At 46.6% G+C, this 22,106-nt stretch overlaps 1 protein-coding gene across 1 annotated transcript; it reads left to right on the forward strand.

The window, feature by feature from the left end:
• Positions 1-11,051: 11,051 nt before the first annotated feature.
• On the forward strand, positions 11,052-15,792 carry LOC114893937 (spleen trypsin inhibitor I-like). The gene is made up of 5 exons (XM_029219928.1): positions 11,052-11,145; positions 14,447-14,625; positions 14,682-14,694; positions 15,332-15,492; positions 15,787-15,792. The coding sequence occupies exons 1-5, from the start codon at positions 11,052-11,054 to the stop codon at positions 15,790-15,792; spliced, it is 453 nt and encodes a 150-aa protein (XP_029075761.1).
• The last annotated feature ends 6,314 nt before the right edge of the window (positions 15,793-22,106 follow it).

Genomic DNA, 22,106 nt, shown 5'->3' on the forward strand with positions numbered 1-22,106 from the left:
CATGAACAGCTCTGACCCCAGATCCTCCCCTTCTTCACTCCCCTCCTTATTCCCTGTTCCCACCCCTCAGCTGGGATATGAAAAGCTCTGTCAGCCCCCAGCTTTCCTCAGAAGCCCTCCTGCAAGGCCACGAGTATGAGCCGGCTCTGCCTCTCTGCAGTCCTTCTCGTCCTCCTGGGCACCCTGGTGGCTGGCACCCTGGAAGGTGAAACAAGCAACCAGGTCCAGGGTAAGTCCCGGCTCACCTCTCCTCTACAGGCTGGGGAGAGGGGGGAGGGAATGAGGCGAGTCCATGGGAGGGGCTGGGGAGCAGGGGTGGGGTGGGTGCTGACAGCCTCTCTGGATTTCTCCTGGAAACTTGGGCAGTTGTAACTCCAGGGACATTTCATGACTCTCAAAAGGAATCATTATGTTTCAGCTTTTAGAAAAAGGAACCCACCGAACCGTACCGGACCAGGGACCCCATCTTTGAGACTGTCTATTCCTGGTCACTGCCTGTCCCTGAACCTCACTTTAATGTAAAGAAAAGATTCACATTTGATTCTTGTCCCAGTTCATGGCCCAGGCCTCCTGAAAGTCTTGGAATTTACTGTCTTCGTAGGTCATGAGATGAGTCAAAGATGGGACCCTAGATAGCTTCTGGTTGGAACTGGACTCCGGAAGATCCCACCTGGTGATTAGAGGGTTAGAACCTTCAACCCGCAGCCCCTCTGGGGAGAGGAGAGTGTACTGAGGTAGAGTTCAGTCACCAATGGCCAATGATTCAATCAAATTGCTTACCTCAGGGCTTCCCTGGTGGTGCAGTGGTTGAGTCCGCCTGCCGATGCAGGGCACACGGGTTCGTGCTCCGGTCCGGGAAGATCCCACATGCCGTGGAGTGGCTGGGCCCGTGAGCCATGGCCGCTAAGCCTGCGCTCCGCAACGGGAGAGGCCACAACAGCGAGAGGCCCGCGTACCGCAAAAAAAAAAAAAAAAAAAAAAAAAAAAAATTGCTTACCTCAAGCTCTTAATTAAAACCCATAAACACTGGGTTCAGGGGAGGTGAACACATCAAGGGATTGTGAGGAGGGGGTGTTCTGAGAGGGCATGGAGGCTCGGCACACCTCTACTCCCTGTTTGCCCTGCGCATCTCCTCCATAGGGCTGTCCCGGAGTTTTATAATAACTGGGGACAGTAAGTAAAGGGTTTTCCTGGGTTCTGTGAGTGGTACTAATGATTATTGAATATGGGAGGTGGGGTCATGGAACCCCTGAATTCATAATTTATAGCCAGTTGGCCGCATGTATGGGTGACCCCAGGACTTGTGATCGGCACTTGAAGTGGGGGCCGTCCTCAGGGACTGAGCCCTCAACCTTTGGGGTGTGGGCTCCCTCCGCAGATTTAGTGTCAGAAATGAATCGACTTGTGGGCCGCCCAGTGGGTATTGGTAGGGACACCACATATTTGCAGTCAGGGAAAAACCCCGGACACACTCTTCTCTCTAATGTGTGGCTGGGGTGAGGTCTGGGGACAGGAGACTATTGTATGTGGGACAGTGCGCTCAGAAGTCCTTACCAGTCATCTGCAGTTTCCTCACCTGAGCATGACCATGTTACATGGCTTCTTTGAAAGGATTACCTATCATGAGTATAAAGAATTTACCCATTTCATGGTCAGTGACGGCCATTTTCCACCAAAATTTCTTAGTCTGAAAGACTTGTCTACCTACGTTTCCTCACCAAGGCCCCTAAAAGAAATTTATGGGTCAAATAATGATCATTTCTCTATTACTAAATTAATCAGAAAGTTCAGTGACGGCTGAACTTCTTCCCTTCCTGAGGCAACTTCAGGGAGAGCAAGAAGTGCAGTACTTCCATGAGTTTGCTCGTGGGGAGAAGACTGTTTTCTCCGGGCTTGTACAGTATTAGTCAAAACTCTAGGCCCGGGCTTCCCTGGTGGCGCAGTGGTTGAGAGTCCGCCTGCCGATGCAGGGGACACAGGTTCATGCCCTGGTCCGGGAAGATCCCACATGCCGCGGAGCGGCTGGGCCCGTGAGCCATGGCCGGTGAGCCTGCGCGTCCGGAGCCTGTGCTCCGCAACGGGAGGGGCCACAACAGTGAGAGGCCCGTGTACCGCAAAAAAACCCCCCAAACTCTAGGCCCTTCCGCTTGCCCCCTGTCAGACTATTATTTTATTTTCCTATCAGGATATAGAATGTTAGAGGTAGACTCATAATTATATAGACATGCCCCATCATCCAATAGACTAACAGGAATTTTACTATATGCAGTCTCTTCAATGATGGTGCACTTGGCATGAGTGTGAAATGGGAGATTCATTCCCTTGACAAATATTTATCAAATATTTATGCTTTTTGTCCCTAAAAAGTGTAGGTCATGTTGTAGGGAGGCAGCTGTAAATAAAATATAGTAAAATAATCTGCTTTCTAAGAGAGAGAGACAATAAAGAAAGGGGAAAATATTAGGGCAGGTCGTGCTAAGCGTTTTGAAGAAAGAGAGTGATGGGGATACGGGAGGCTGTGCTCTTTCTGTAGCGGGTCAGTGAAACCCTCTGTGATAAGGAGGCAGAGGCTGCAGAAAAACGTGCCTGGTATGTTTGAGCCACAATCAGGACCAGGGTGGCTGGAGCTGAGTGGGTGAAGGGGAGGGGAGTGGAAGGGGATGAGGCAGAGAAGCCATGGGGGCAGGTCCTGACCAGCCTTGTAGGACTTTATAAGAATCAGAATTTGACTCTGAGAGAGATGGGGCGTCACTGAGGGACTAGTTATGTGACCAATGGGATAGAACTCAAGTTATAACAGAATCCCTGTGGCTGCAGTGTGGGAGTGGCCTCAAGGGGTCAAGGGCAGAGACAGGCCATGGGCAGGCTGCTGCAGTGGTCCAGGTGAGCCATGATGGAGTGTGTACCTATGTTTCCTGGGTTGATCCCAGTTCTCTTGAATAACATGTATGACTTGCTCTGTTGAGGTCTCTATGGAGGCTTCATCACAAATCATGAGTCATTAAATCTTTAGCCATTTGTGATTGATTCAACCTCGAACCCCTCTCCCCTCCCTGAGGTGTGGGGGCAGGGAAAGGGGGAAAGTGGGAATGAAAATTCCCACCCCCTAATGAGGCACTTGTTCCCCTGGCAACCAATCCCCATTCTTGGCTTAGGTTGGGGCTTTATAAAAGTCACCTCCCTCACATGATAAAAATGTCCTTTTTGCTCTCATCTCTTAGAAAATTCCAACAGTTTTAGGAGCTCTGTGCCAGAAATGGGATGAAGACGAAATTAATATTTTTATATAAGTCACAATATCAATATCAATATTCCATCAATCCAGTCCCCATGAGTTCATCAATGTAAACACACTGGTGTCTTTTCTTCCACGCCTTTCTCCATGACAGCATGATTCCTTCACATTTTCTTTTTTAATGGTGTAAACTTGCAACAACACCCCAAGTACCGAGAATAGTATTATAAAACCTATGGACCCATTGTGAAGGAATTATACAGGAGCAAAACTCGTCATGACTGCAGTGACTGTAGAGTCTGGGATTTGAAGCCAGGATTCTTGTCCTAATTTTCTTCCTCACTGCATCCTCACCTTCATTCTCCACCCCACCATCACTGCTCTCCTTGTGCTGGCAAATGTAGAATTTGTGGCATCCAGTTCTCAGCATCGGTGGTGGGAGTGGTCTTTTCACTAAAGAAGCCCCTTTCCCCACAGTGATGTTGAATGTCTGTGTCTTCAAACAGTCTGGCCTTATGTTTAAATCAATTCATATTATAATTAAACCAACTACAGTGGATTCTGTTATTTGCAACTAAAACCTTAACCAGTAGGTATCATGGAAATGGTGGTCCTTCTCACTCTTCTGCAGAGCAGCGGGCACCTCCCCATTTCCTGCCCTCAGACTGGGCCCTACCAGGTATAGGAAGCCAACCCCTTATGGTGACATCTACCTCTTAATGGCTACCCCAGTATACACAAAAAACTGGGTGACAGACACCCCAACATGAACGCTTTTGTCCTTTACTTCTTGGGCCATGTCAAACTTTGGGGCAGGAATTTTTCCTGGATTCTCAGAAGGAGAAAGGAAGGAGCTTGGGGCTCAAGGAACCCCCTTCCCTGTCGTCATGTGCGGGGAGGGGCTTCCTACTCCAGCTCAAGAAGATCAAGCTCACGTTTAGTGGGCAATGGCCATTTGTCAGGCTCTGTGCTTGTCATATTCCCCAAATTATATTCTTCCCCCTCCTTTCCACTTTGGTAACCATAAGTTTGTTTTCTATGTTGGTGAGTCCATTTCTTTTTTTGTTTTTTGTTGGTTTGTTTTGTTTCTCTGTTTGGCCACACCATGCAGCATGTGGGATCTTAGTTCCCTGACCAGGGATCAAACACAAGTTCCCTGCCTTGGAAGTGCCGAGTCTTAAAAACTGGATGGTTAGGGAAATCCTGTGAATCCATTTCTATTTTCACACCACACTTCTTAAGCCAGTCCTCTGTTGATGGACACTTGCATTGTTTACATGTCTTGGCTACTGTAAACAGGGCTTCTATGAACATTGAGGTGCATGTATATTTTCAAATTAAAGTTTTCATTTTTCCAGATATATACGCAGGAGAGGAATTGCTGGATCATATAGAAGTTCTCCTTTTAGTTTTTTTTTCTAGCATTATTTCTTTTATTTATTTTTAATTTATTTATTTTATTTATTCATTTTTGGCTGCGTTGGGTCTTCGTTGTTGTGCAAGGGCTTTCTCTAGTTGCGGTGAGCAGGGGTTACTCTTCGTTGCGGTGTGTGGGCTTCTCATGGCGGTGGCTTCTCTTGCTGTGGAGCACGGCTCTAGGCGCGTGGGCTTCAGTAGTTGTGGCATGTGGGCTCAATAGTTGTGACTCACGGACTCTAGAGCGCAGGCTCAGTAGTTGTGGCGCACGGGCTTAGTTGCTCTGCAGCATGTGGGATCTTCCCAGAACAGGGCTTGAACCTGTGTCCCCTGCATTGACAGGCAGATTCCTAACCACTGCGCCACCAGGGAAGCCCTCTTTTTAGTTTTTTTAAGGAACCTCCATACTGTTTTCCATGGGGGCTGCACCAGTTTACATTCACACCAGAGTGTACGAAGCTTCTCTTTTTCCACACTCTCTCCTGCATTTATTATTTGTAGACTTCTCAATGATAGCCATTTTGACTGCTGTGATGTGATACGTCACTGTGGTTTTGATTTCCATTACTCCAATAATTAACAATGTTGACATCTTTTCATGTGCCTGAGGCCATCTGCACGTGTTCTTTGGAGAAATGTCTGTTTAGGTTTTCTGACCACTTTTTGATTGGATTTTTTGTTTTTTCAGTATTGAGTTGCATGAGTTGTTTGTATACTTTGGATATTAACCCCCTGTTGGTCTCATTTTTTGCAAATATTTTCTCTCATTCGGTAGGTTGCATTTTTATTCTGTCGATAGTTTCCTTTGCTGTGCAAGAGCTTTTAAGTTTGATGAGGTTCCATTTATTTATTTTTGCTTTTATTTCTTTTGGCATGGGAGACTGATCCATAAAAATATTGCTACGATTTATGTCCAAGAATGTTTTGCCTATGTTCTCTTCTAGTTTTATGGTGCATGTCTTATATTTAGGTCTTTAATCCATTTTGAGTTTATTTTTGTATACAGTGTGAGGGTGTATTCTGATTTAATCGATTTACATGTAGCTGTTCAGCTTTCCCAACATCATTTGCTTAAGAGACTGTCTTTTCTCCATTGTGTATTCTTGGACTGAACGAGTTGGGTTTATTACTCACTGCAGCAATGGACAATGAATGATATGGCATCTCATTGAGAGGATGTTGAAGGACTTACAGGATGTGGGTTTCCATGAGGTTACTTGCAGGAGAGTTTCAGGAAGCTGGCTTTGCTCAGGATGGATGCTGTCAGGAAGTGGGGCAGTTCTACGATCAGGTGTCTGCATCTTATTCTGAAGAGAACTTTCAGCTGAGAACTGAGGAGGTACAACCAACGGACTTTGCTATGAGATTGCTCACGGGGGTTGAGAAGAAGGTAGAATGAAGGACAATACTCAGCCTTCTGGGGGAAGGTAGGGGAAGCAAGTCTTTAGAAGGAAAGACAATAAATTCACTTTGGTCAATGTTGAGTCCATGGTGCTTGGAGAGCACATAGGCAAAGAAGTTGAGTAGACGTTGATTCATTCATTCACTTGTTCATGAAATGTTTATTAGGGATAAAATATGTGACGACTGAAACCTTTGATCAGAGTCCATGGCTTCAAACTCTGGCTCTGCCAATTTACTAGGTGTGTGGCCTAATCAGTTTGCTAGTGCTTTATATCTGTGAGTGAAGATAAATTTTGAACGGTATCCACAGAGATGGAGTCATCCTTCCATTTACATAGGAGGAACCTGAGGTTCAGGGAAGGTGGGGATTGCTAGTACCTCAGAGGGTGAAAGTAGCAACGAGAGTTCCCTGTCCTGATGTGCTGGTAAAATTCACTGAGTCGATGAGAATGTCTAAGTAACTGAGAGAGGTAAATTAATAATGTAAAACACCCATCACCACTATTGACAACCTACTATGTACCAAGCCCTGTGCATACATCTTCATCTAAAAACATCAAAACAATCTTAATACTTTTTTTTTTCCATTTTAAAGACATTCAAGCTGAAGCTCAGAGGTTTCATCCCTTCTCCAAGGTCACATAACCAATACTGGCAGGTGCTGGGATTCAAACTCAACACTCTCTCTCTCCCATGATTTTCCTTGAAAGAGGTTTAAAAGCTGTGCCTTCAAAAGCCGCGACGATTCACCAGAGGAGACACAAAATTCTTCAAATAGGAAGCTCTGCTTTTCATCATTATTTTATGCTGAGACCAAGTGGAAACCAATTTTGGTAAAGAATTTTGTTCGCATTTATGCCATGAGGGCCTGACCTGTGAGTTAGAGGAGGAGGATGGCTGAGAAAAGGCCACTGGATAGAAAAATGCAGAACTTGGTGGTGACCCTGGTAAAGGCAGCAGATCTCGCTGGTTATGAGCAACAGAAACTGACTCTGGCTATTGGAAGCAGAGAAGGAATTTGTGACAACGGTGTGGGGATGTAGTGGGCATCCATTCTCCCTTCCTGATTGTACCCTTAAGTGAGATCCTTTTGCACTCTACTATTGGCACCCATAGCACTAATTGATTTAGTTCAGCTCACGGACCGAGGGGAGTGCTAAAAGATCTCAGCTTGGAAAGGATGGTAAGCAAGGAAGAACTAAGGTCTTCCCAGGCCACCTCTGAATAACCATTTTTAGGTCTTTTGCCATTCATCGATCAAGATTAAATTCCAGGGAGAGCATCTGATTGGCCACTCTTGGTCTGGGGGTAGGGCAGGCACTTTGATTGACAGGCGGCCCAATCCCACCAGTCCTGGGTGGAGGAATAGTCATTCCTCAAGCAAAATCAGGCTAGTGTATCAGGAAAAGGACAAAGAGACGCTAGGTGACAAAGCCACAAAATAGCCCATATACTCAGAGAGAGAAGTTTCTATGGAGAGAAGGGAGTTTGAATGGGTTCAACAGTCCAAGCGGAGAAAGCTCCATTGTATGGTGAAAGGCATCCTGTTTGCTCCCGGGAATTTCTCAGGTCTTCAATGTCACTTGTTTACAGTTACCTTAGAGTAAGCATGTTTGCAGCTGACTCATGTAACCTTCCATTTTAACTTTTTCTTCTTCCCTTTCTTGATAAATATGATTTTACACTCATGAAGTCGTGTCCACAATATTTGATGCATCATCTATGTTAATATCAGATAGATTTGCCTGTGTGTTGTTTATGTGTTTGTGTATTTACACCATTGAAATTAGCGGGACCACATGACATTTTTTGCAAGTTCTTCCTTGTGATTTTCAGCTGTTTTTCGTCCAGCAAGTCACTTTCCCTTAGATGAACTTCGGTTTCTTCATCTGTAAAATAAGAATAATAATACTTACTTCATAAGAGTGTTGAACAAGAACAAGCTACCTTTTACTGAACACTTATTGTGAGCCCACCCCACAGGTCACAATTTTAAATTCATTCCAGATCAGTTGAGTGTTGAGGATGGAGGTATTTGGAGTGGGGCTGGGGCGACATTAAGTAATGGTGGGGATTATGGAAACTGGAGAGAACGCTCCCCTCGTTAGAAGAGAGCAGCTCTGCTTAGCTTAGCTCATGGTTTTCAAACTGTGATCCCTTGAGCAGTACTGTCAGCAGCTCTGGAAACCTGTTAGATGCAGATCTTAGGTCCCACCCCTGTCCTACTGATCAAAACTCTGGGGGTGGATCTCAAACGTGTGTTTGAACAACTGGCTAAGTGATCCTGACGCTCACTCAATTTTGAGACTCACTGCTCTTGTTAAATTGCAGGACTGTGTAGCCAGATCGTTTACTTTTCCCAACAATACTAGAAATTTACTTTTTTAAGAAATCCCCCACTGTTCAATCTTGGCAAATGTTTCAAATTGTAAATTGCACTGTATGGGCTAACAATACTTATATTCTAGCCATATTTGAACCTCTGGTTTATGCTTTTCCTTTTAATCCTTAAAATAATCCTTAAAAAAAACAGTATTCATGACACCACTTTTAAGGAGGAAGACTATGTGGTTCCAAAGAGTGAGGTGCTGTTATATCACGTAGCCAGAAAGTGGCCACTCGTGTCTTGGATATGAATGTACCTCACAGGGCACAGCATCACAAACAGATAAATATCTTTTGCCTGCCCCGGGTGCATTCCATCCATTTCACAAAGGGGCCCTAGATAGCATGGAGTCCAAGATTCTCATTTTTCAGAGGGAAAAACTGAGGATTAGAAGCAGAGATATGACCTGGTGTCCCACAGTGTTGGGATCACTGGTCTTTATCCAGAATACAACCCCTGTGATGTTCCCGCCTTGCGATTTCTCTGAAGATGCCCCCAGGGGCCGGGAAGGTTTGAAACTAGAGACTCAGTCACTCATGAGCAGGGAAGTGGGAGGTGGAGGGAAGACAGGCCCATCAGGGGTCCCTGGGTCTGGGGGCCTCTAACCTGGACCAGAGGGAGGAGGACCGGAGGAGAGGGGACACTGGGAGAGAAAGACAGACACATGAGAGAGGAGGATGGAAAAAAGTGGAATCTCTGCTGTTAGGCGGGGTCTCTGCTGTTCCCTGGTCTCAGATGGACAAACTGAGGCAGGAAGAGGGGCAGTACCAGAGGGCCTCCTGAGCTAGAATCCTAGTTGTGCCATCAGCTGGCTGTGAGTCCTGAGCAAGTCGCTTCACCTCTCTGAGCCTCTGCTTCCTCGCTGGCAAAATGGGATGAGAATCCCAGATGTTGTAGGGTCGACATGAGGCTAAATGAAATCATACATGTGAAATGTCTCAGGAGAGAGTAGACCCTCTACACACAGTGGCTTGTTTTGTGAGTACCCCGCTCCTGAAGCCCTTCTGTCCGGGGGCAGCTCGGTATTGAGAGCTCCTGCCCTTCTCAAGGGAAAGGGTGACTTTGTGCGAGGAAGACAGCCCCTCCTGTCCTCTGCAGCTCATCACCCAGCTGTGTGCCCGTTTGACACTTGGCTGGGCTTGCTTCTGGGGCCTCTGGGCATTGAGCCAGCTCCCTTCTCCTTGACCCTGGAAGTAGGTCACAGGGTGTGTGTGTGTGTGTGTGTGTGTGTGTTAGTGGCAGATTGCTTGAGTATGTGTGGATGAGTGAGTTGAGGGGGCATTGGTGCTACATGGTTGTAACTGGGAGTGAATGTATGGGAGTGAGTAAAGAGATTGTGGGTGTGTAAGCCCTCACATGTGCACTATAGTTTCAGCTTACAAAGCAGTAGAGTGCATGTGCACAGACTCTGAAGCCGGATCCCTGGGTTCAGATACTCTCTCTACACTGTATATCTTTAGGCAAATTCTTTCTTTTTACCTCAGGTTCCTCCTCTGTAACATGAGGAAACATCAAAAATTCCTCACCACCTCTTTTAAGATTTTTGAGGATTAGATGAGTTAATATATGTCAAGTAGTTAGGATAATGTCTGACACATAGAAGAAGCTAAGTTTTGTCTGCTGTAATGACATTATTATTATTATTACAAAGGACTTTGACTTCTCAGGGAGAAGAATATATGTCTATTGCCTCCACTTCTTCCACAAAAACGCATGATGTTGACAGCATTGACCTCATGTGACACTTGAAACACAGGGCTCTGGGAGATTTAAGTCTTCAGGGCACAAAGTTAGGAAAAGACAGAGCTGGTACCCAAACTGAGGTCCTATGGCTCCAAAACCACTGGGGGAGAGACAGGAGGATGGAGGCTATTGTGGGCGATCTTCCAAGCTCCCCTGAGGTCCACTCAGGCAGGCAGCTCTCCTGTTTCTGAAACCTGGTGAGGGGAAATGGGAGGTCATGCTGTGGAGACGTGTTCAGCTCCCTGCTTCCCCTCTGCCCACACCCCTTACTCCTTTTTCTACTGAGAAAACAGGGCTGCTGCCTCAGGAGGGCTTCTGCCTGGGCCAGTGCCAGGTAAACAGCAAGTGTCCATCCAGCTGAGAAGTTGTGGCAATGGTTGCAGGAAGGTGTCTTGTGTCACACCTGTCTTCTGAGTTAGGCAGTGGTAGGGGTGAGGGTGAAGCACATAATTCCCAGCTGTAATGAAACCTGCAGGAGTTGAAAAGGAGGACCTGAGCTAACACACTGTTGTTCACTTATCCATCCTTTGATTTGCTCTCATTCACTCATCACCTGCCATGCACTGCTCTAGGTGCTGGGACGCTCCCTGAGTCAACATATTGGACAAAATTCCACCTGTGGAATCACAATCTGTGTTTCCACGAGACCCACAGGCAGAGTCAAGTCTGAGAAGCGCTGTTACTGAGCATTTGGCCCCAGCAGGCAGAAGCAGGTTAGGTGGGGAGATTACACAATAAACAGGACCCAGCCCAGCTCCACCCTTTCCTCACTCCCCTCCTCACTGCCTGTCCCACCCCTCAGCTGGGATATGAAAAGCTCTGTCAGCCCCCAGCTTTCCTCAGAAGCCCTCCTGCAAGGCCACGAACATGAGCCGGCTCTGCCTCTCCATCACCCTTCTCGTCCTCCTGGGCACCCTGGTGGCCGGCATCCCGGGGGGTGAAACCAGCAACCAGGCCGAAGGTAAGTCCTGACCCACCTCTCCTCTACAGGCTGGAGGGAGGGGGGAGTGAGGGGAGTCCGTGGAAGGGGTTGGGGAGCAGGGGTGGGGTGGATGCTGACAGCCTCTCTGGATTTCTCCTGGGAAGTTGGGCAGTTTTAACTCCAGGGACATTTCCTGACTCTCAATAGGAAAGAAAATTAAAATTAAAATTAAAAAATATATATGCCGCCTACTTCTACCAGATCAGGAATCCCATCCCTGAGACTCTCTATTCCTGGTCATTGCCATGTCCCTTAACTTCACTGTAGTGTAATAAAAAGATCAAATATTTGATCCTTGCCCTGATCCTGGAACAGACCTCCAGAAACTCCTGGAATTTACTGGGGTTTTTTTTGGTAATGAGGTGAGAAAAGGAAGGCCACGGAGAGACCTGTAGGATGGGGCTGGTCTCCAAAAAAACCCAGTCATGTGTTTAGAGGTTACAACTTTCAACAGCCCGCATCCCAGCATCTCTGGGGAGACGGGAGGGTATTGAGTTGGAGATCAATCAACAATGGCCAATGATTCAATCAATATGTCTATTATTGACACCTCAATAAAAATCCATAAATATTGGGGTTCAGAGAGCTTTCGGGGTGGTGAGCACATGGAGGTGCTGTGGGGGGTGCGCTCTACGAGGGCACGGGGCCTCCGCACACCTCTGCTCCCCCTTTGCCCTGCGCATCTCCTCCATTTCGCTGTCCCTGTGCTTTACCCTTTATGATAACCTGGGAACGGTAAGTAAAGGGTTTTCCTGAGTTCTGTCTGCACTTCTATTGGTTAGTGAACATGGAGGTAGGGTCATGGAACCTCCGAGTTTTAGCCAGTTGGTCACAAGCATGAGTGACTCCGGACCACATGGCTCGCATTTGATGTGAGGACGGTCTTGAGCTCTCAACCTGCGGGATCTGCACTAACTCCATGGATTTAGTATCAGAAGTGAATTGCCTTCTGGGATGCCCAGTGGGTGTTTAGGGAATTGTTTGGTGTTGGCAGAGACGCCACCTATCTGGTGTCAGGGAAAAACCAGACTCAAGTCTTCCCTGTGATTTGGGGGCTCCAATGAGGCTTAGGACAGGGGAATAATGAAAGCTGGACAGTGCAGCCAGAAACTCTTACCAGTTACCTGTATTTTCAGAATTCCTGGCAGAATCAGGTAGTTTATCTAACGGGTTGTGACATGACAGTATCTTGTCCTGACCCTACGACCCACATGCCGTGTGTCCTGGGGCGAGTCTTCTGCAGTTTCCTCACTTGAAAACGGGAACCACGTTACATGGGTTGTTTGAACAGCTTACCAGTCATGCATTTAAAGAGTTTAAACACATTTCATGGCCAATTTTGTCCATTTTCCACCAAGATGTGCTAAATTGAAAAAATTTCTCTACATACCTCCTTCGGGAAAGAAAAAATATTTAGGTGTCAAATAATGATTATTCCTCTAGGATTAAAATTAATCAGAAAGACGTGGGACCACTGAGCAGAGCAACTGCAGGGAAAGCAAGAAACACAACGCTTCTGTGAGTTGCTCCTGGGACCACGGCTGATACAGTCTTAGTAAAGGCTCAAGGCCCTTTCCCTTGTGCCTTTTTGACTATCATTTTATTACCCTCTCAGGATATAGAATGGGAGGTAGATTGATAATCACGTAGACCTGCCCCATCATCAAGGAGACTTTGCACTAACAGGAATTCCATTATCTCCATTCTATTCAATGACTATGCGCTTGGCATGAGCATGAAATGGAAGATTCGTTCCCTGGCCATATATTTATTAAGTCCCTACAGGCTTGGTTTTCGGTGTGGGGAAAGAGCTGTAGACAGAATATGGAAAAATACCTTGCCTTCTCAGAGTGAGACCCACAAGAGCAAAAGGGGAAATGCTCTGCTAGGTTATGAGGTTTTGAAGGTAGAGAGGATGGGGATAAAGGTGGCTGTGCTCTTTCCGTAGACTGATCAGCGAAACCCTCTGTGATAAGGGGGCGTTGGAGCAGAGGCTGCAGAAAGAACGTGCCTGCTGTGAACCAGCGGCAGCAATCACCAGGGTGGCTGGAGCTGAGTGGGTGGGAGGGGAGGAGGGCGGAAGCGATGAGACCAAAGAGGCCATGGGGACAGGTCCTGACCAGCCTGGTAGGATGAGAATCGGAATTTGACTGTGAGAGAGATGGGGAGTCACTGAGGGACTGGTCATGGGAGCAATGGGATAGGATCCCTGTGGCTGCAGTGCAGAGAGTGGCCTCTAGGGGACCAAGGGCAGAGACAGAGGCCCAGGGAGCAGGCTGCTGCAGGGGTCCAGGTGAGCAATGATGGAACGAGTACCTATGTTGCTCCCTGGGTCGATGCCAGTCCTTTTGAACAACATGAATCTCTTCCTCTGTTGAGGTTTCTATGGAGGCTTCATTATTTAGTCATGATGCATTAAATCATTAGTCATTGGTGACTGTTCAACCTCCAGCTCCTCTCGGATCCCTGAGGTTGGGTGGCGGGCTGAACTGTGGATGGGAGGCCACGAGGGAGAGGGTAGGAATGAAAGTTGCAACCCTCCTGTCAGGCAGTGGTTTCCCCTGGCAACCAGAACCCATTCTGGGGTTACTAGGGTCTTCCCAAAAGTCACCTAGTTCACATAACAAAAGACACTTTCATTGCTTTCAGCACTTAGGAAATAGCAAGGTTTTTAAGATATCTCTGTGCCAGGATATTACAAAGAACAAATATATATATATATATATATTGTTTATTATAAGTCACAGTATCAATATAGCGTCAATATTCAATTTAGAGAGTCCCTGTGCCGTAACAAAAGAGAACACACTGGTATGTTTTCTTCATGCCTTTCTCCATTACAGCCTGATTCCTTCACACTTTTTTATTAATGGTGGAAACTCTTTACCATACAAGTAATGTAGAGAATAGTATTATAAAACCCAGGTACCAGCTCCAATAATTACTGACATATGACGAATATTTTTTACCTTGTCTGCCATTTTTTATTCATTTTTGGTAGAGTTTTTGGAACCTAATCAAAAGCATGATACCAATTAATCTTAAAATACTTCATGATGGAGATATCAATTTGTGCATGTTTAACATATCATGTCACACCTAGGAACATTAATAATAATATCCCAGAAAGCAAGTTGGCAAATGGCCTTTTCAATTTGACCCGTCCCCATAACCCTAACATTCTCTATTGCAGACACACGGGTGGTTTCAGTTGTTGACATTGTAGACCAAACTGATGACGGCCCTCATAACTGACCCATAGCCCCTCCCATCCCATAAGGTTCTCAGCCTGCCTTCTGCCTGGAGCCTCAGTACGTGGGTCTCTGCAGGGCCTGGAAGATCAGGTACTTCTACAACGCCAAGTCCGGGCACTGCGACATCTTTATATATGGCGGCTGCCGTGGGAAGAAGAACAACTTCCTGACGGCAGAGGACTGCATGAAGACCTGCGGTGGTCATGTGGGGACCCACGGGTAAGGAAGGGGGCAGGACAGGGTGTGAGGGGAAGGGCTGAGAAAAAGAGGTGGAGCTCAGGGGGCCACCCACCATTCACACCTGCACAGTGTCTTTCCTCCTTGCTGCCTCCCAGGACAAGTGGCTGCAGTGTCCTGTGAAACCACACACTGAGCACATCCTCCACGGGCCAGCTTGGCAGAAGGTCACCCTAGAAGCCCCGTCATGAGAATCTGAGCTTCCTCACATGCTCCCCTTTTCTCAGATAGGAACACTGAGTCAGCCACCCTACAGAGCATGTCCGAAGTTCTCCTGAGCACCCCACCTAGGCTTGAAAAACTCACTTCCTTCTTCTTGGTCATTCTGGTCCTGGGTGGACTGTGGTTGCATATTTCTGGGAAAGTCTAGGATCTGTCAAGGTCAGCGGTGTCCAGGTCTGGGGCTTCAGAGATGTCAATCAGCAAGTTCCTTTCTTTTTGCAGAGGACCTTCGAACTGTACCACCCCGAAACTCTGAAGTCCAAGGAGGAGCCACGCGGGGCTGGGCTGTGGCTGCTTCTGAAACAGTGTGGTCTCTTCTGAGTCTGTCTCAACCCCACCCTCCTCAGCAGAACCCTGCCTCTCTCCTTCCCAACATGGGTCTACTTGCCTTAGTTCTATCTCATCCAGTGGATTCTAAGCACCATGAGAGCAAGTGTTCCCTTTATCCCTAGCACTTAGCACAGGTCCTGGCATAAAGGAGACGGTCCATAATTATTTAAGGAAGGAAGGAGTGAATGCAAGAGCGCATTCCTCATGTCAGGATTCTTGCCTCAAGCCACATCCTCACTGCGTCCTCACCTTCATCCCGCACCCCACCATCACTGCTCTCCTTGTGGGTGGCCAAGGTGGAAATTCTGGAATCCAGTTCTCAGCATCAGTGGTGGCAGAGGTCTTTTCAATAAAGAAGCCCCTTTCCCTCACAGTGATGTTGTACATTTTCCTTCTGTGGCTTCAAACAGTCTGGCTTATATTCCAATAAATTCAAATTAAACTAACTGGAGTGGATTCTGTGGTTTGCCCCTAAGAACCTTCATCACTAGGGTCCACGGAGATGCTGGTCCTTCGCAGTCTTCTGCAGAGCAGCCGGCACCTCCCCTTTTCCTGTCCTCACACTGGGCCCTGCCAGGTATAGGAAGCACACCCATTACAGCACCATCTACCTCTTAATGGCCACCCCAAGCTACACAAAAACCCGGGTGAGAGACACCTCAACATGAAAGCCTTCTTTCTTTACTTCTTGGGCCAGGTCAAATTTGGGTGTAAAGGTTGTTCTCCTGGACTCTCAGAAGAACAAAGAAAGGAGCATGAGACTCAGTTGTCCATTTGCAGTAGGAATCCCCTTGACTGAGGTCACGTGTGGGGAGGGGGCTTCTTACTTCAGTTAAGGAAGGGCAACTACCCTTTCAGTGTGCCTGGCTCTGTGTTAACATTTTGCCTGCATTCTTCGCTTAATCATCCTAAGAATCCTTCAAGGGAGGAAGCGGTGACACGGAGGTGTCACTTAGCTGCCGTATGAGTTTTGTAACACAGCAGGTCCCAGCTCCAAGTAGAGCGACTTTGACAATGTTTTCACGCTCCTGCCTCCGGGAAGATGCGGGCTGGAGGCACCTTTGGAGAACCGAGAGTATCTGCTTCACTACAGACGAGGACAGTGAGGCACGGGGACCACAGCAAGCGTAGTATTCAAATAAACAAGGACGCAGATGGCGCCGATTCTGTTACTCACTTCCTTATAGTCTTGGGCAAATTTCCCAACATCTCTCCGCTTTACTTTCTTTAATTATAAAATAAGGATAATGCTTGTACTTTTTAACTAGCCAGAGACGTCTCTAGCTTGTACTTTTTTTTTTTTGCGGTACGTGGGCCTCTCACTGTCGCGGCCTCCCCCGCTGCGGAGCACAGGCTCCAGACGCGCAGGCTCAGCGGCCATGGCTCACGGGCCCAGCCGCTCCGCGGCATGTGGGATCTTCCCGGACCGGGGCACGAACCCGTGTCCCCTGCATCGGCAGGCGGACTCTCAACCACTGCGCCACCAGGGAAGCCCTAGCTTGTACTTTTTAACTAGCCAGAGACACCTAGAAACACTCCCTTTCCTAGTTGAACTAGTTGGGTTTATTGCTGCAGCAAGGAATACGAATCACCTTGGAAGACAATATGACGTCTCATTAAGAGAATGTTAGATAGAACTTATAGGATGAGGGCTTGTGTTAGGTGATTTGGTTGGCGGGGGGGTGTGTTTCAGGAAGCTGGCTCTGCTCTGGGTGGATGCTCTCAGGACGTGGGGCATTTCTCTGAATGGGTATCTTAACTCTGAGAAGGGAAGACTAGCTAGAGGTTACAGCTGTACTTGGTAAAGACGCAGCAGTCACTCAATACAGGGGGATGCTTGGATATTTTGGTGGTTTGTATAATTTACCTCTTTTTGTCAGTGTTCAAACATCATTACCGAATGTCCTATTTTTGTCTTGATCCATCATGCACACAGAATGGCCTTGTCTGATGTTGAAGGTTTCTGAAATGTTTCTGTCGAGGAGGAGAACATAAGGCGCGCTGTGATGTCAGGTCAGGTCCTGGAACTCAGAGGCTGCATTTCTCTTTCTCTATCAATCTCATAAAGTTGTGATGACAGTTAAAAAGATATGATATTTGTTAAATGCTTTGTACAAGTATTGGCAGAGTAAACTTTTAGTGAATGTGTGATCAGATAACGGTAAGAGTACTACTATAAATATATGTTATTTAATAATTATTAATTTATAACAGTGAATGGGAAAATGAGTTGGTATTCATGAAAAGAGATTGGCTTCAGTAACTCACTATGTTGCTGTGTGATCTTGGGCAAGTCACTTCACCTCTCTGAGCCACAGATTCTTTCTTTGTAAAAGAGGATGATGGTATCTGCCTTAAGAAATCCCCAGGTTTGGGCCCTTTTGAGGACCATGTTGATTAGGCTGCTAAAGTTCTCTGCACACCACTTACAAAAGCAAATTTTCTAGAAGCACATAGAGGTTTAGTTTCCTTGGTTCCTGACTGCTTTTTAAATGTGCTGTCGACTGTAGTAAAGGAACAAATAGCATTGATTGCTGAAGTGTCCCCTTTTAGAAGTCCACCCTCATGAAGTTCTCCCAGTGCCAGAGGAGAGCCACAGTCTCTCTTCCAAATAGGTCTCCTTCTTCGTCAGAGGTAACCAAAAACCCTCTTGCTTCAGTGACTGACCTTACCCCTATCCTGCCCTTTTCCCACCCCACCTTGCCTTTATTTTATCCCCTGATCAAAGGGGCTAAGTGTTAACTGTCATATAGCTCACTATTGTTCTTATTACAAGGACTTTGACGTTGCAGGGAGACAGGATATATGTCTGTTGCCTCCACTGCTTCCTCAGCAACCTCACGACGTGGGCAGCACGGGTCTCACACGGTACCTGATGACACGGGGCTCTGGGAGATTTCTGGCCCCAGGTCACAGAGTTAGGAAAAGGGAGAGGTGGGATGCAAACTGAGGTCCTCCAATCCCAAAACCACTGGTGGAGAGACCAGAGTTGGGGGTGGTTTGCAGGGGATCATTGAGAAGTGCTGTTACTGGGCATTCGGCCCAGCTGGCAGAAGCAGGAAGCCTGCTTATGTGGGGAGACAATAATTACACAATAAGGAAAAAGTCTTATACCTATCAATGTTTCCAACCACAGACCACTAGAAACAGTCCACTTACAAACGGAACGAGTTGGGTTTATTACTCACTAGAGCAATGGACAATGAATGATATGGCATCTCATTGAGAGGATGTTGAAGGACTTACAGGATGTGGGTTTCCATGAGGTTACTTGCAGGAGAGTTTCAGGAAGCTGGCTTTGCTCAGGATGGATGCTGTCAGGAAGTGGGGCAGTTCTACGATCAGGTGTCTGCATCTTATTCTGAAGAGAACTTTCAGCTGAGAACTGAGGAGGTACAACCAACGGACTTTGCTATGAGACTGCTCACGGGGGTTGAGAAGAAGGTAGAATGAAGGACAATATTCAGCCTTCTGGGGGAAGGTAGGGGAAGCAAGTCTTTAGAAGGAAGGACAATAAATTCAGTTTGGTCAGCGTTGAGTCCATGGTGCTTCTAGAACACTTAGGCAAAGATGTTGAGCAGACATTGATTCATTCATTCACTTGTTCATGAAATGTTTATTAGGGATAAAATATGTGATGACTGAAACCTTTGATCAGAGTCCATGGCTTCAAACTCTGGCTCTGCCAATTTACTAGCAGTGTGGCCTATTCAATTTGCTAGCATTATACATTTGTGAGCACATATAGATCTTGAATTGTGTCCATAGAGAGGGAGTCATCCTTCCATTTACATAGAAGGAAACTGAGGCTCAGAGAAGGTGGAAGTATTGCTAGTACCTCAGAGGGTGAAAGTAGCAGAGGCAGTTCCCTGTCGTGATGTGTTGGTAAAAGTAACTGAGTCGATGAGAATGTCTAAGTAACTCTGAGAGAGGTAGAATTAATAATATAAAACACCCTTTACCACTTATTGACAACCTACTATGTGCCAAGCCCTGCACATACATCCTAATCTCTTAATATTGCAATAATTTTAATAAGTTTTGCTTCTGTTTTAGAGTGATACAAGCTGAAGCTCAGAGGTTTCAGCCCTTCTCCAAGGTCACATAACCAATACTGGCAGGGGCTGATATTCAAGCTTATCACTCTCTGTCTCCCATGATTTTCCTTGAAAGACGTTGGAGATCTGTGCGTTCAAAAGCCCCGGAGGTTCACCAGAAGATACTCAAAGTTCTTCAAATGGGGAACCTCTGCTTTTCATTATTATTTTTTTGTGTGTGCTGAGACCAAGTGGAAACCAATTTTGGTAAAGAATTTTGTTTGCATTTATGCCATGAGGGCCTGACCTGTGAGTTAGAGGAGGAGGATGGCTGAGGAAAGGCCGCTGGATAGAAAAATGTGGAACTTGGTGGTGACCCTGGTAAAGGCAGCAGATCTCGCTGGTTATGAGCAACAGAAACTGACTCTGGCTATTGGAAGCAGAGAAGGAATTTGTGACAACGGTGTGGGGATGTAGTGGGCATCCATTCTCCCTTCCTGATTTTACCCGTAAGTGAGATCCTTTTGGACTCTTCTGTTGGCACCCAAAGCACTAATTGATTTAGTTCAGCTCAAGGACTTAAGGGAGTTCTAAAAGGTCCCAACTTGGAAAGGATGGTAAGCGAGGAAGAGCTAAGGTCTTCCCAGGCCACCTCTGAATGACCTCCATTTTTAGGTCTTTTGCCATTTATCGATCAAGGTTAAATTCCAGGGAGAGCATCTGATTGGCCACTCTTGGTCTGGGGGTAGGGCAGGCACTTTGACTGACACCCAATCCCATCAGTCCTGGGTGGAGGAAGAGTCATTCCTCAAGCAAAATCAGGCTACTGTATCAGGAAAAGGACAAAGAGACGCTAGGTGACAAAACAACAAAATAGCTCCTATCCTCAGAGAGAGAAGTTTCCATGGAGAGAAGGGAGTTCGAATGGGTCCAACAGTCCAAGAGGGAAATGCTCCATTGTATGTTGAAAGGCATAATCCTTGTTCCTGGGAATTTCTCATATCTTCAATGTTCACTTGTTTACAGTCATCTTAGAGTGGGCATGTCTACAGCTGACTCATGTCTCTTCCTATTTTAACCTTTCCTTTTCCCTTTCTATTTCTTTTCTTCCTTTTTTGATAAATATAATTTTACTCTCATGAAGTCATGTCCACAATCTTTGCTGCATCATCTATGTTAATAGCAGATACATTTGCCTGTGTGTCGTTTGTGTGTTTGTGTATTTGTAACATTGAAATAACCGGGGCCACATGACTTATAGTTTTTGGCAAGTGTCTTCTTTCTGATTTTCTGCTGTTTTAAACTCCAGCAAGTCACTTTCCCTTAGCTGAATTTCAGTTGCTTCAACTGTAAAATAGGAATAATAATACTTAGTTCGGAAGATTGTTAAATAAGAACAAGCTACCTTTTACTGAACACTTACTGTGAGCCCACCCCAGGGGTCACAATTTTGAGTTCCTTCCAGGCCAGGTGATTGATGTGGATGGAAATATTTGGAGTGGGAGTGGGGCTGGGGGGATAATAAGGCATGGTGGGGATTATGGAAACTGGAGAGAACGCTCCCCTCGTGAGAAGAGAGCAGCTCTACTTAGCTTAGTTCATGGTTTTCAAAGTGTGGTCCCTCGAGCGGCACCATCAGCAGCCCCAGAAACCTGTTTGATGCAGAAACTCAGGTCCCGCCCCTGTCCTACTGATCAAAACTCTGCGGGTGGAGATCTCAAATCTGTGTCTGAACGCCTGGCTAAGTGATTCTGATTTTCACTCAAGTTTGAGACTCACGGCTCTTGTTAAATTGCAGGACTGTGTTGCTGAATCATTTACCTTCCCAACAATGCTAGAAATTCTCTTTTATATGAAATCCCCCACTGTTAAATTTGGCAAATGTTTCAAAATTATAAAATGTACTGTTTGGCTAAAAATATTTATATATTCTAGCCAGATTGCAAGCTCTGGTTTATGCTTTTCCTTTCAATCTTTAAAATAATCCTAAAAAAACCCAGTACTCATGGCACCTCTTTTAAAGAGGAAGACTAAGGGACTCCCCTGGCGGTCCAGTGGTTAAGTCTCTGCGCTTCCAATGCAGGGGGTGCAGGTTAGATCCCTGATTGGGGAACTATATCCCACGTGCTGCGCGACCAGGCCAAATAAGTATATAAAATTTAAAATAAGGAAGGAGGAAGACTACGTACCTCCAAAAAGTGAGGTGCTGTTATATCGCATAGCCAGAAAGTGGCCACCCATGTCTTGGATATGAACGTACGTCTCACAAGGCACAGCATCACAAACAGATAAACATCTTCTGCCTGCCCCGGGTGCATTCCATCCATTTCACAAAGGGGCCCTAGATAGCATGGAGTCCAAGATTCTCATTTTTCAGAGGGAAAAACTGAGGATTAGAAGCAGAGATATGACCTGGTGTCCCACAGTACTGGGATCATACATCTTTATCTAGAATACAACCCCTGTGATGTTCCCGCCTTGTTATTTCTCTGAAGATGCCCCCAGGGGCCGGGAAGGTTTGAAACTAGAGACCTCAGTCACTCATGAGCAGGGAGGTGGGAGGTGGAGGGAGGACAGGCCCATCGGGGACCCCTGGGTCTGGGGCCTCTAACCTGGACCAGAGGGAGGAGGACATTGGGAGAGAAAGACAGGCACATGAGAGAGGAGGGGGCAGAAAAGAGGAGTCTCTGCTGTTAGGCGGGGTCTCTGCTGTTCCCTGGTCTCAGATGGACAGACTGAGGCAGGAAGAGGGGCAGGACCAGAGGGCCTCCTGAGCTAGAATCCTAGTTGTGCCATCAGCTGGCTGTGAGTCTTGAGCAAGTCGCTTCACCTCTCTGAGCCTCTGCTTTCTCGCTGGCAA

This window comes from Monodon monoceros, unplaced genomic scaffold, assembly GCF_005190385.1.
Source record: "Monodon monoceros isolate NGI ecotype Baffin Bay Population unplaced genomic scaffold, NGI_Narwhal_1 Super_Scaffold_13, whole genome shotgun sequence".
NCBI classification, from domain to species: domain Eukaryota; kingdom Metazoa; phylum Chordata; class Mammalia; order Artiodactyla; family Monodontidae; genus Monodon; species Monodon monoceros.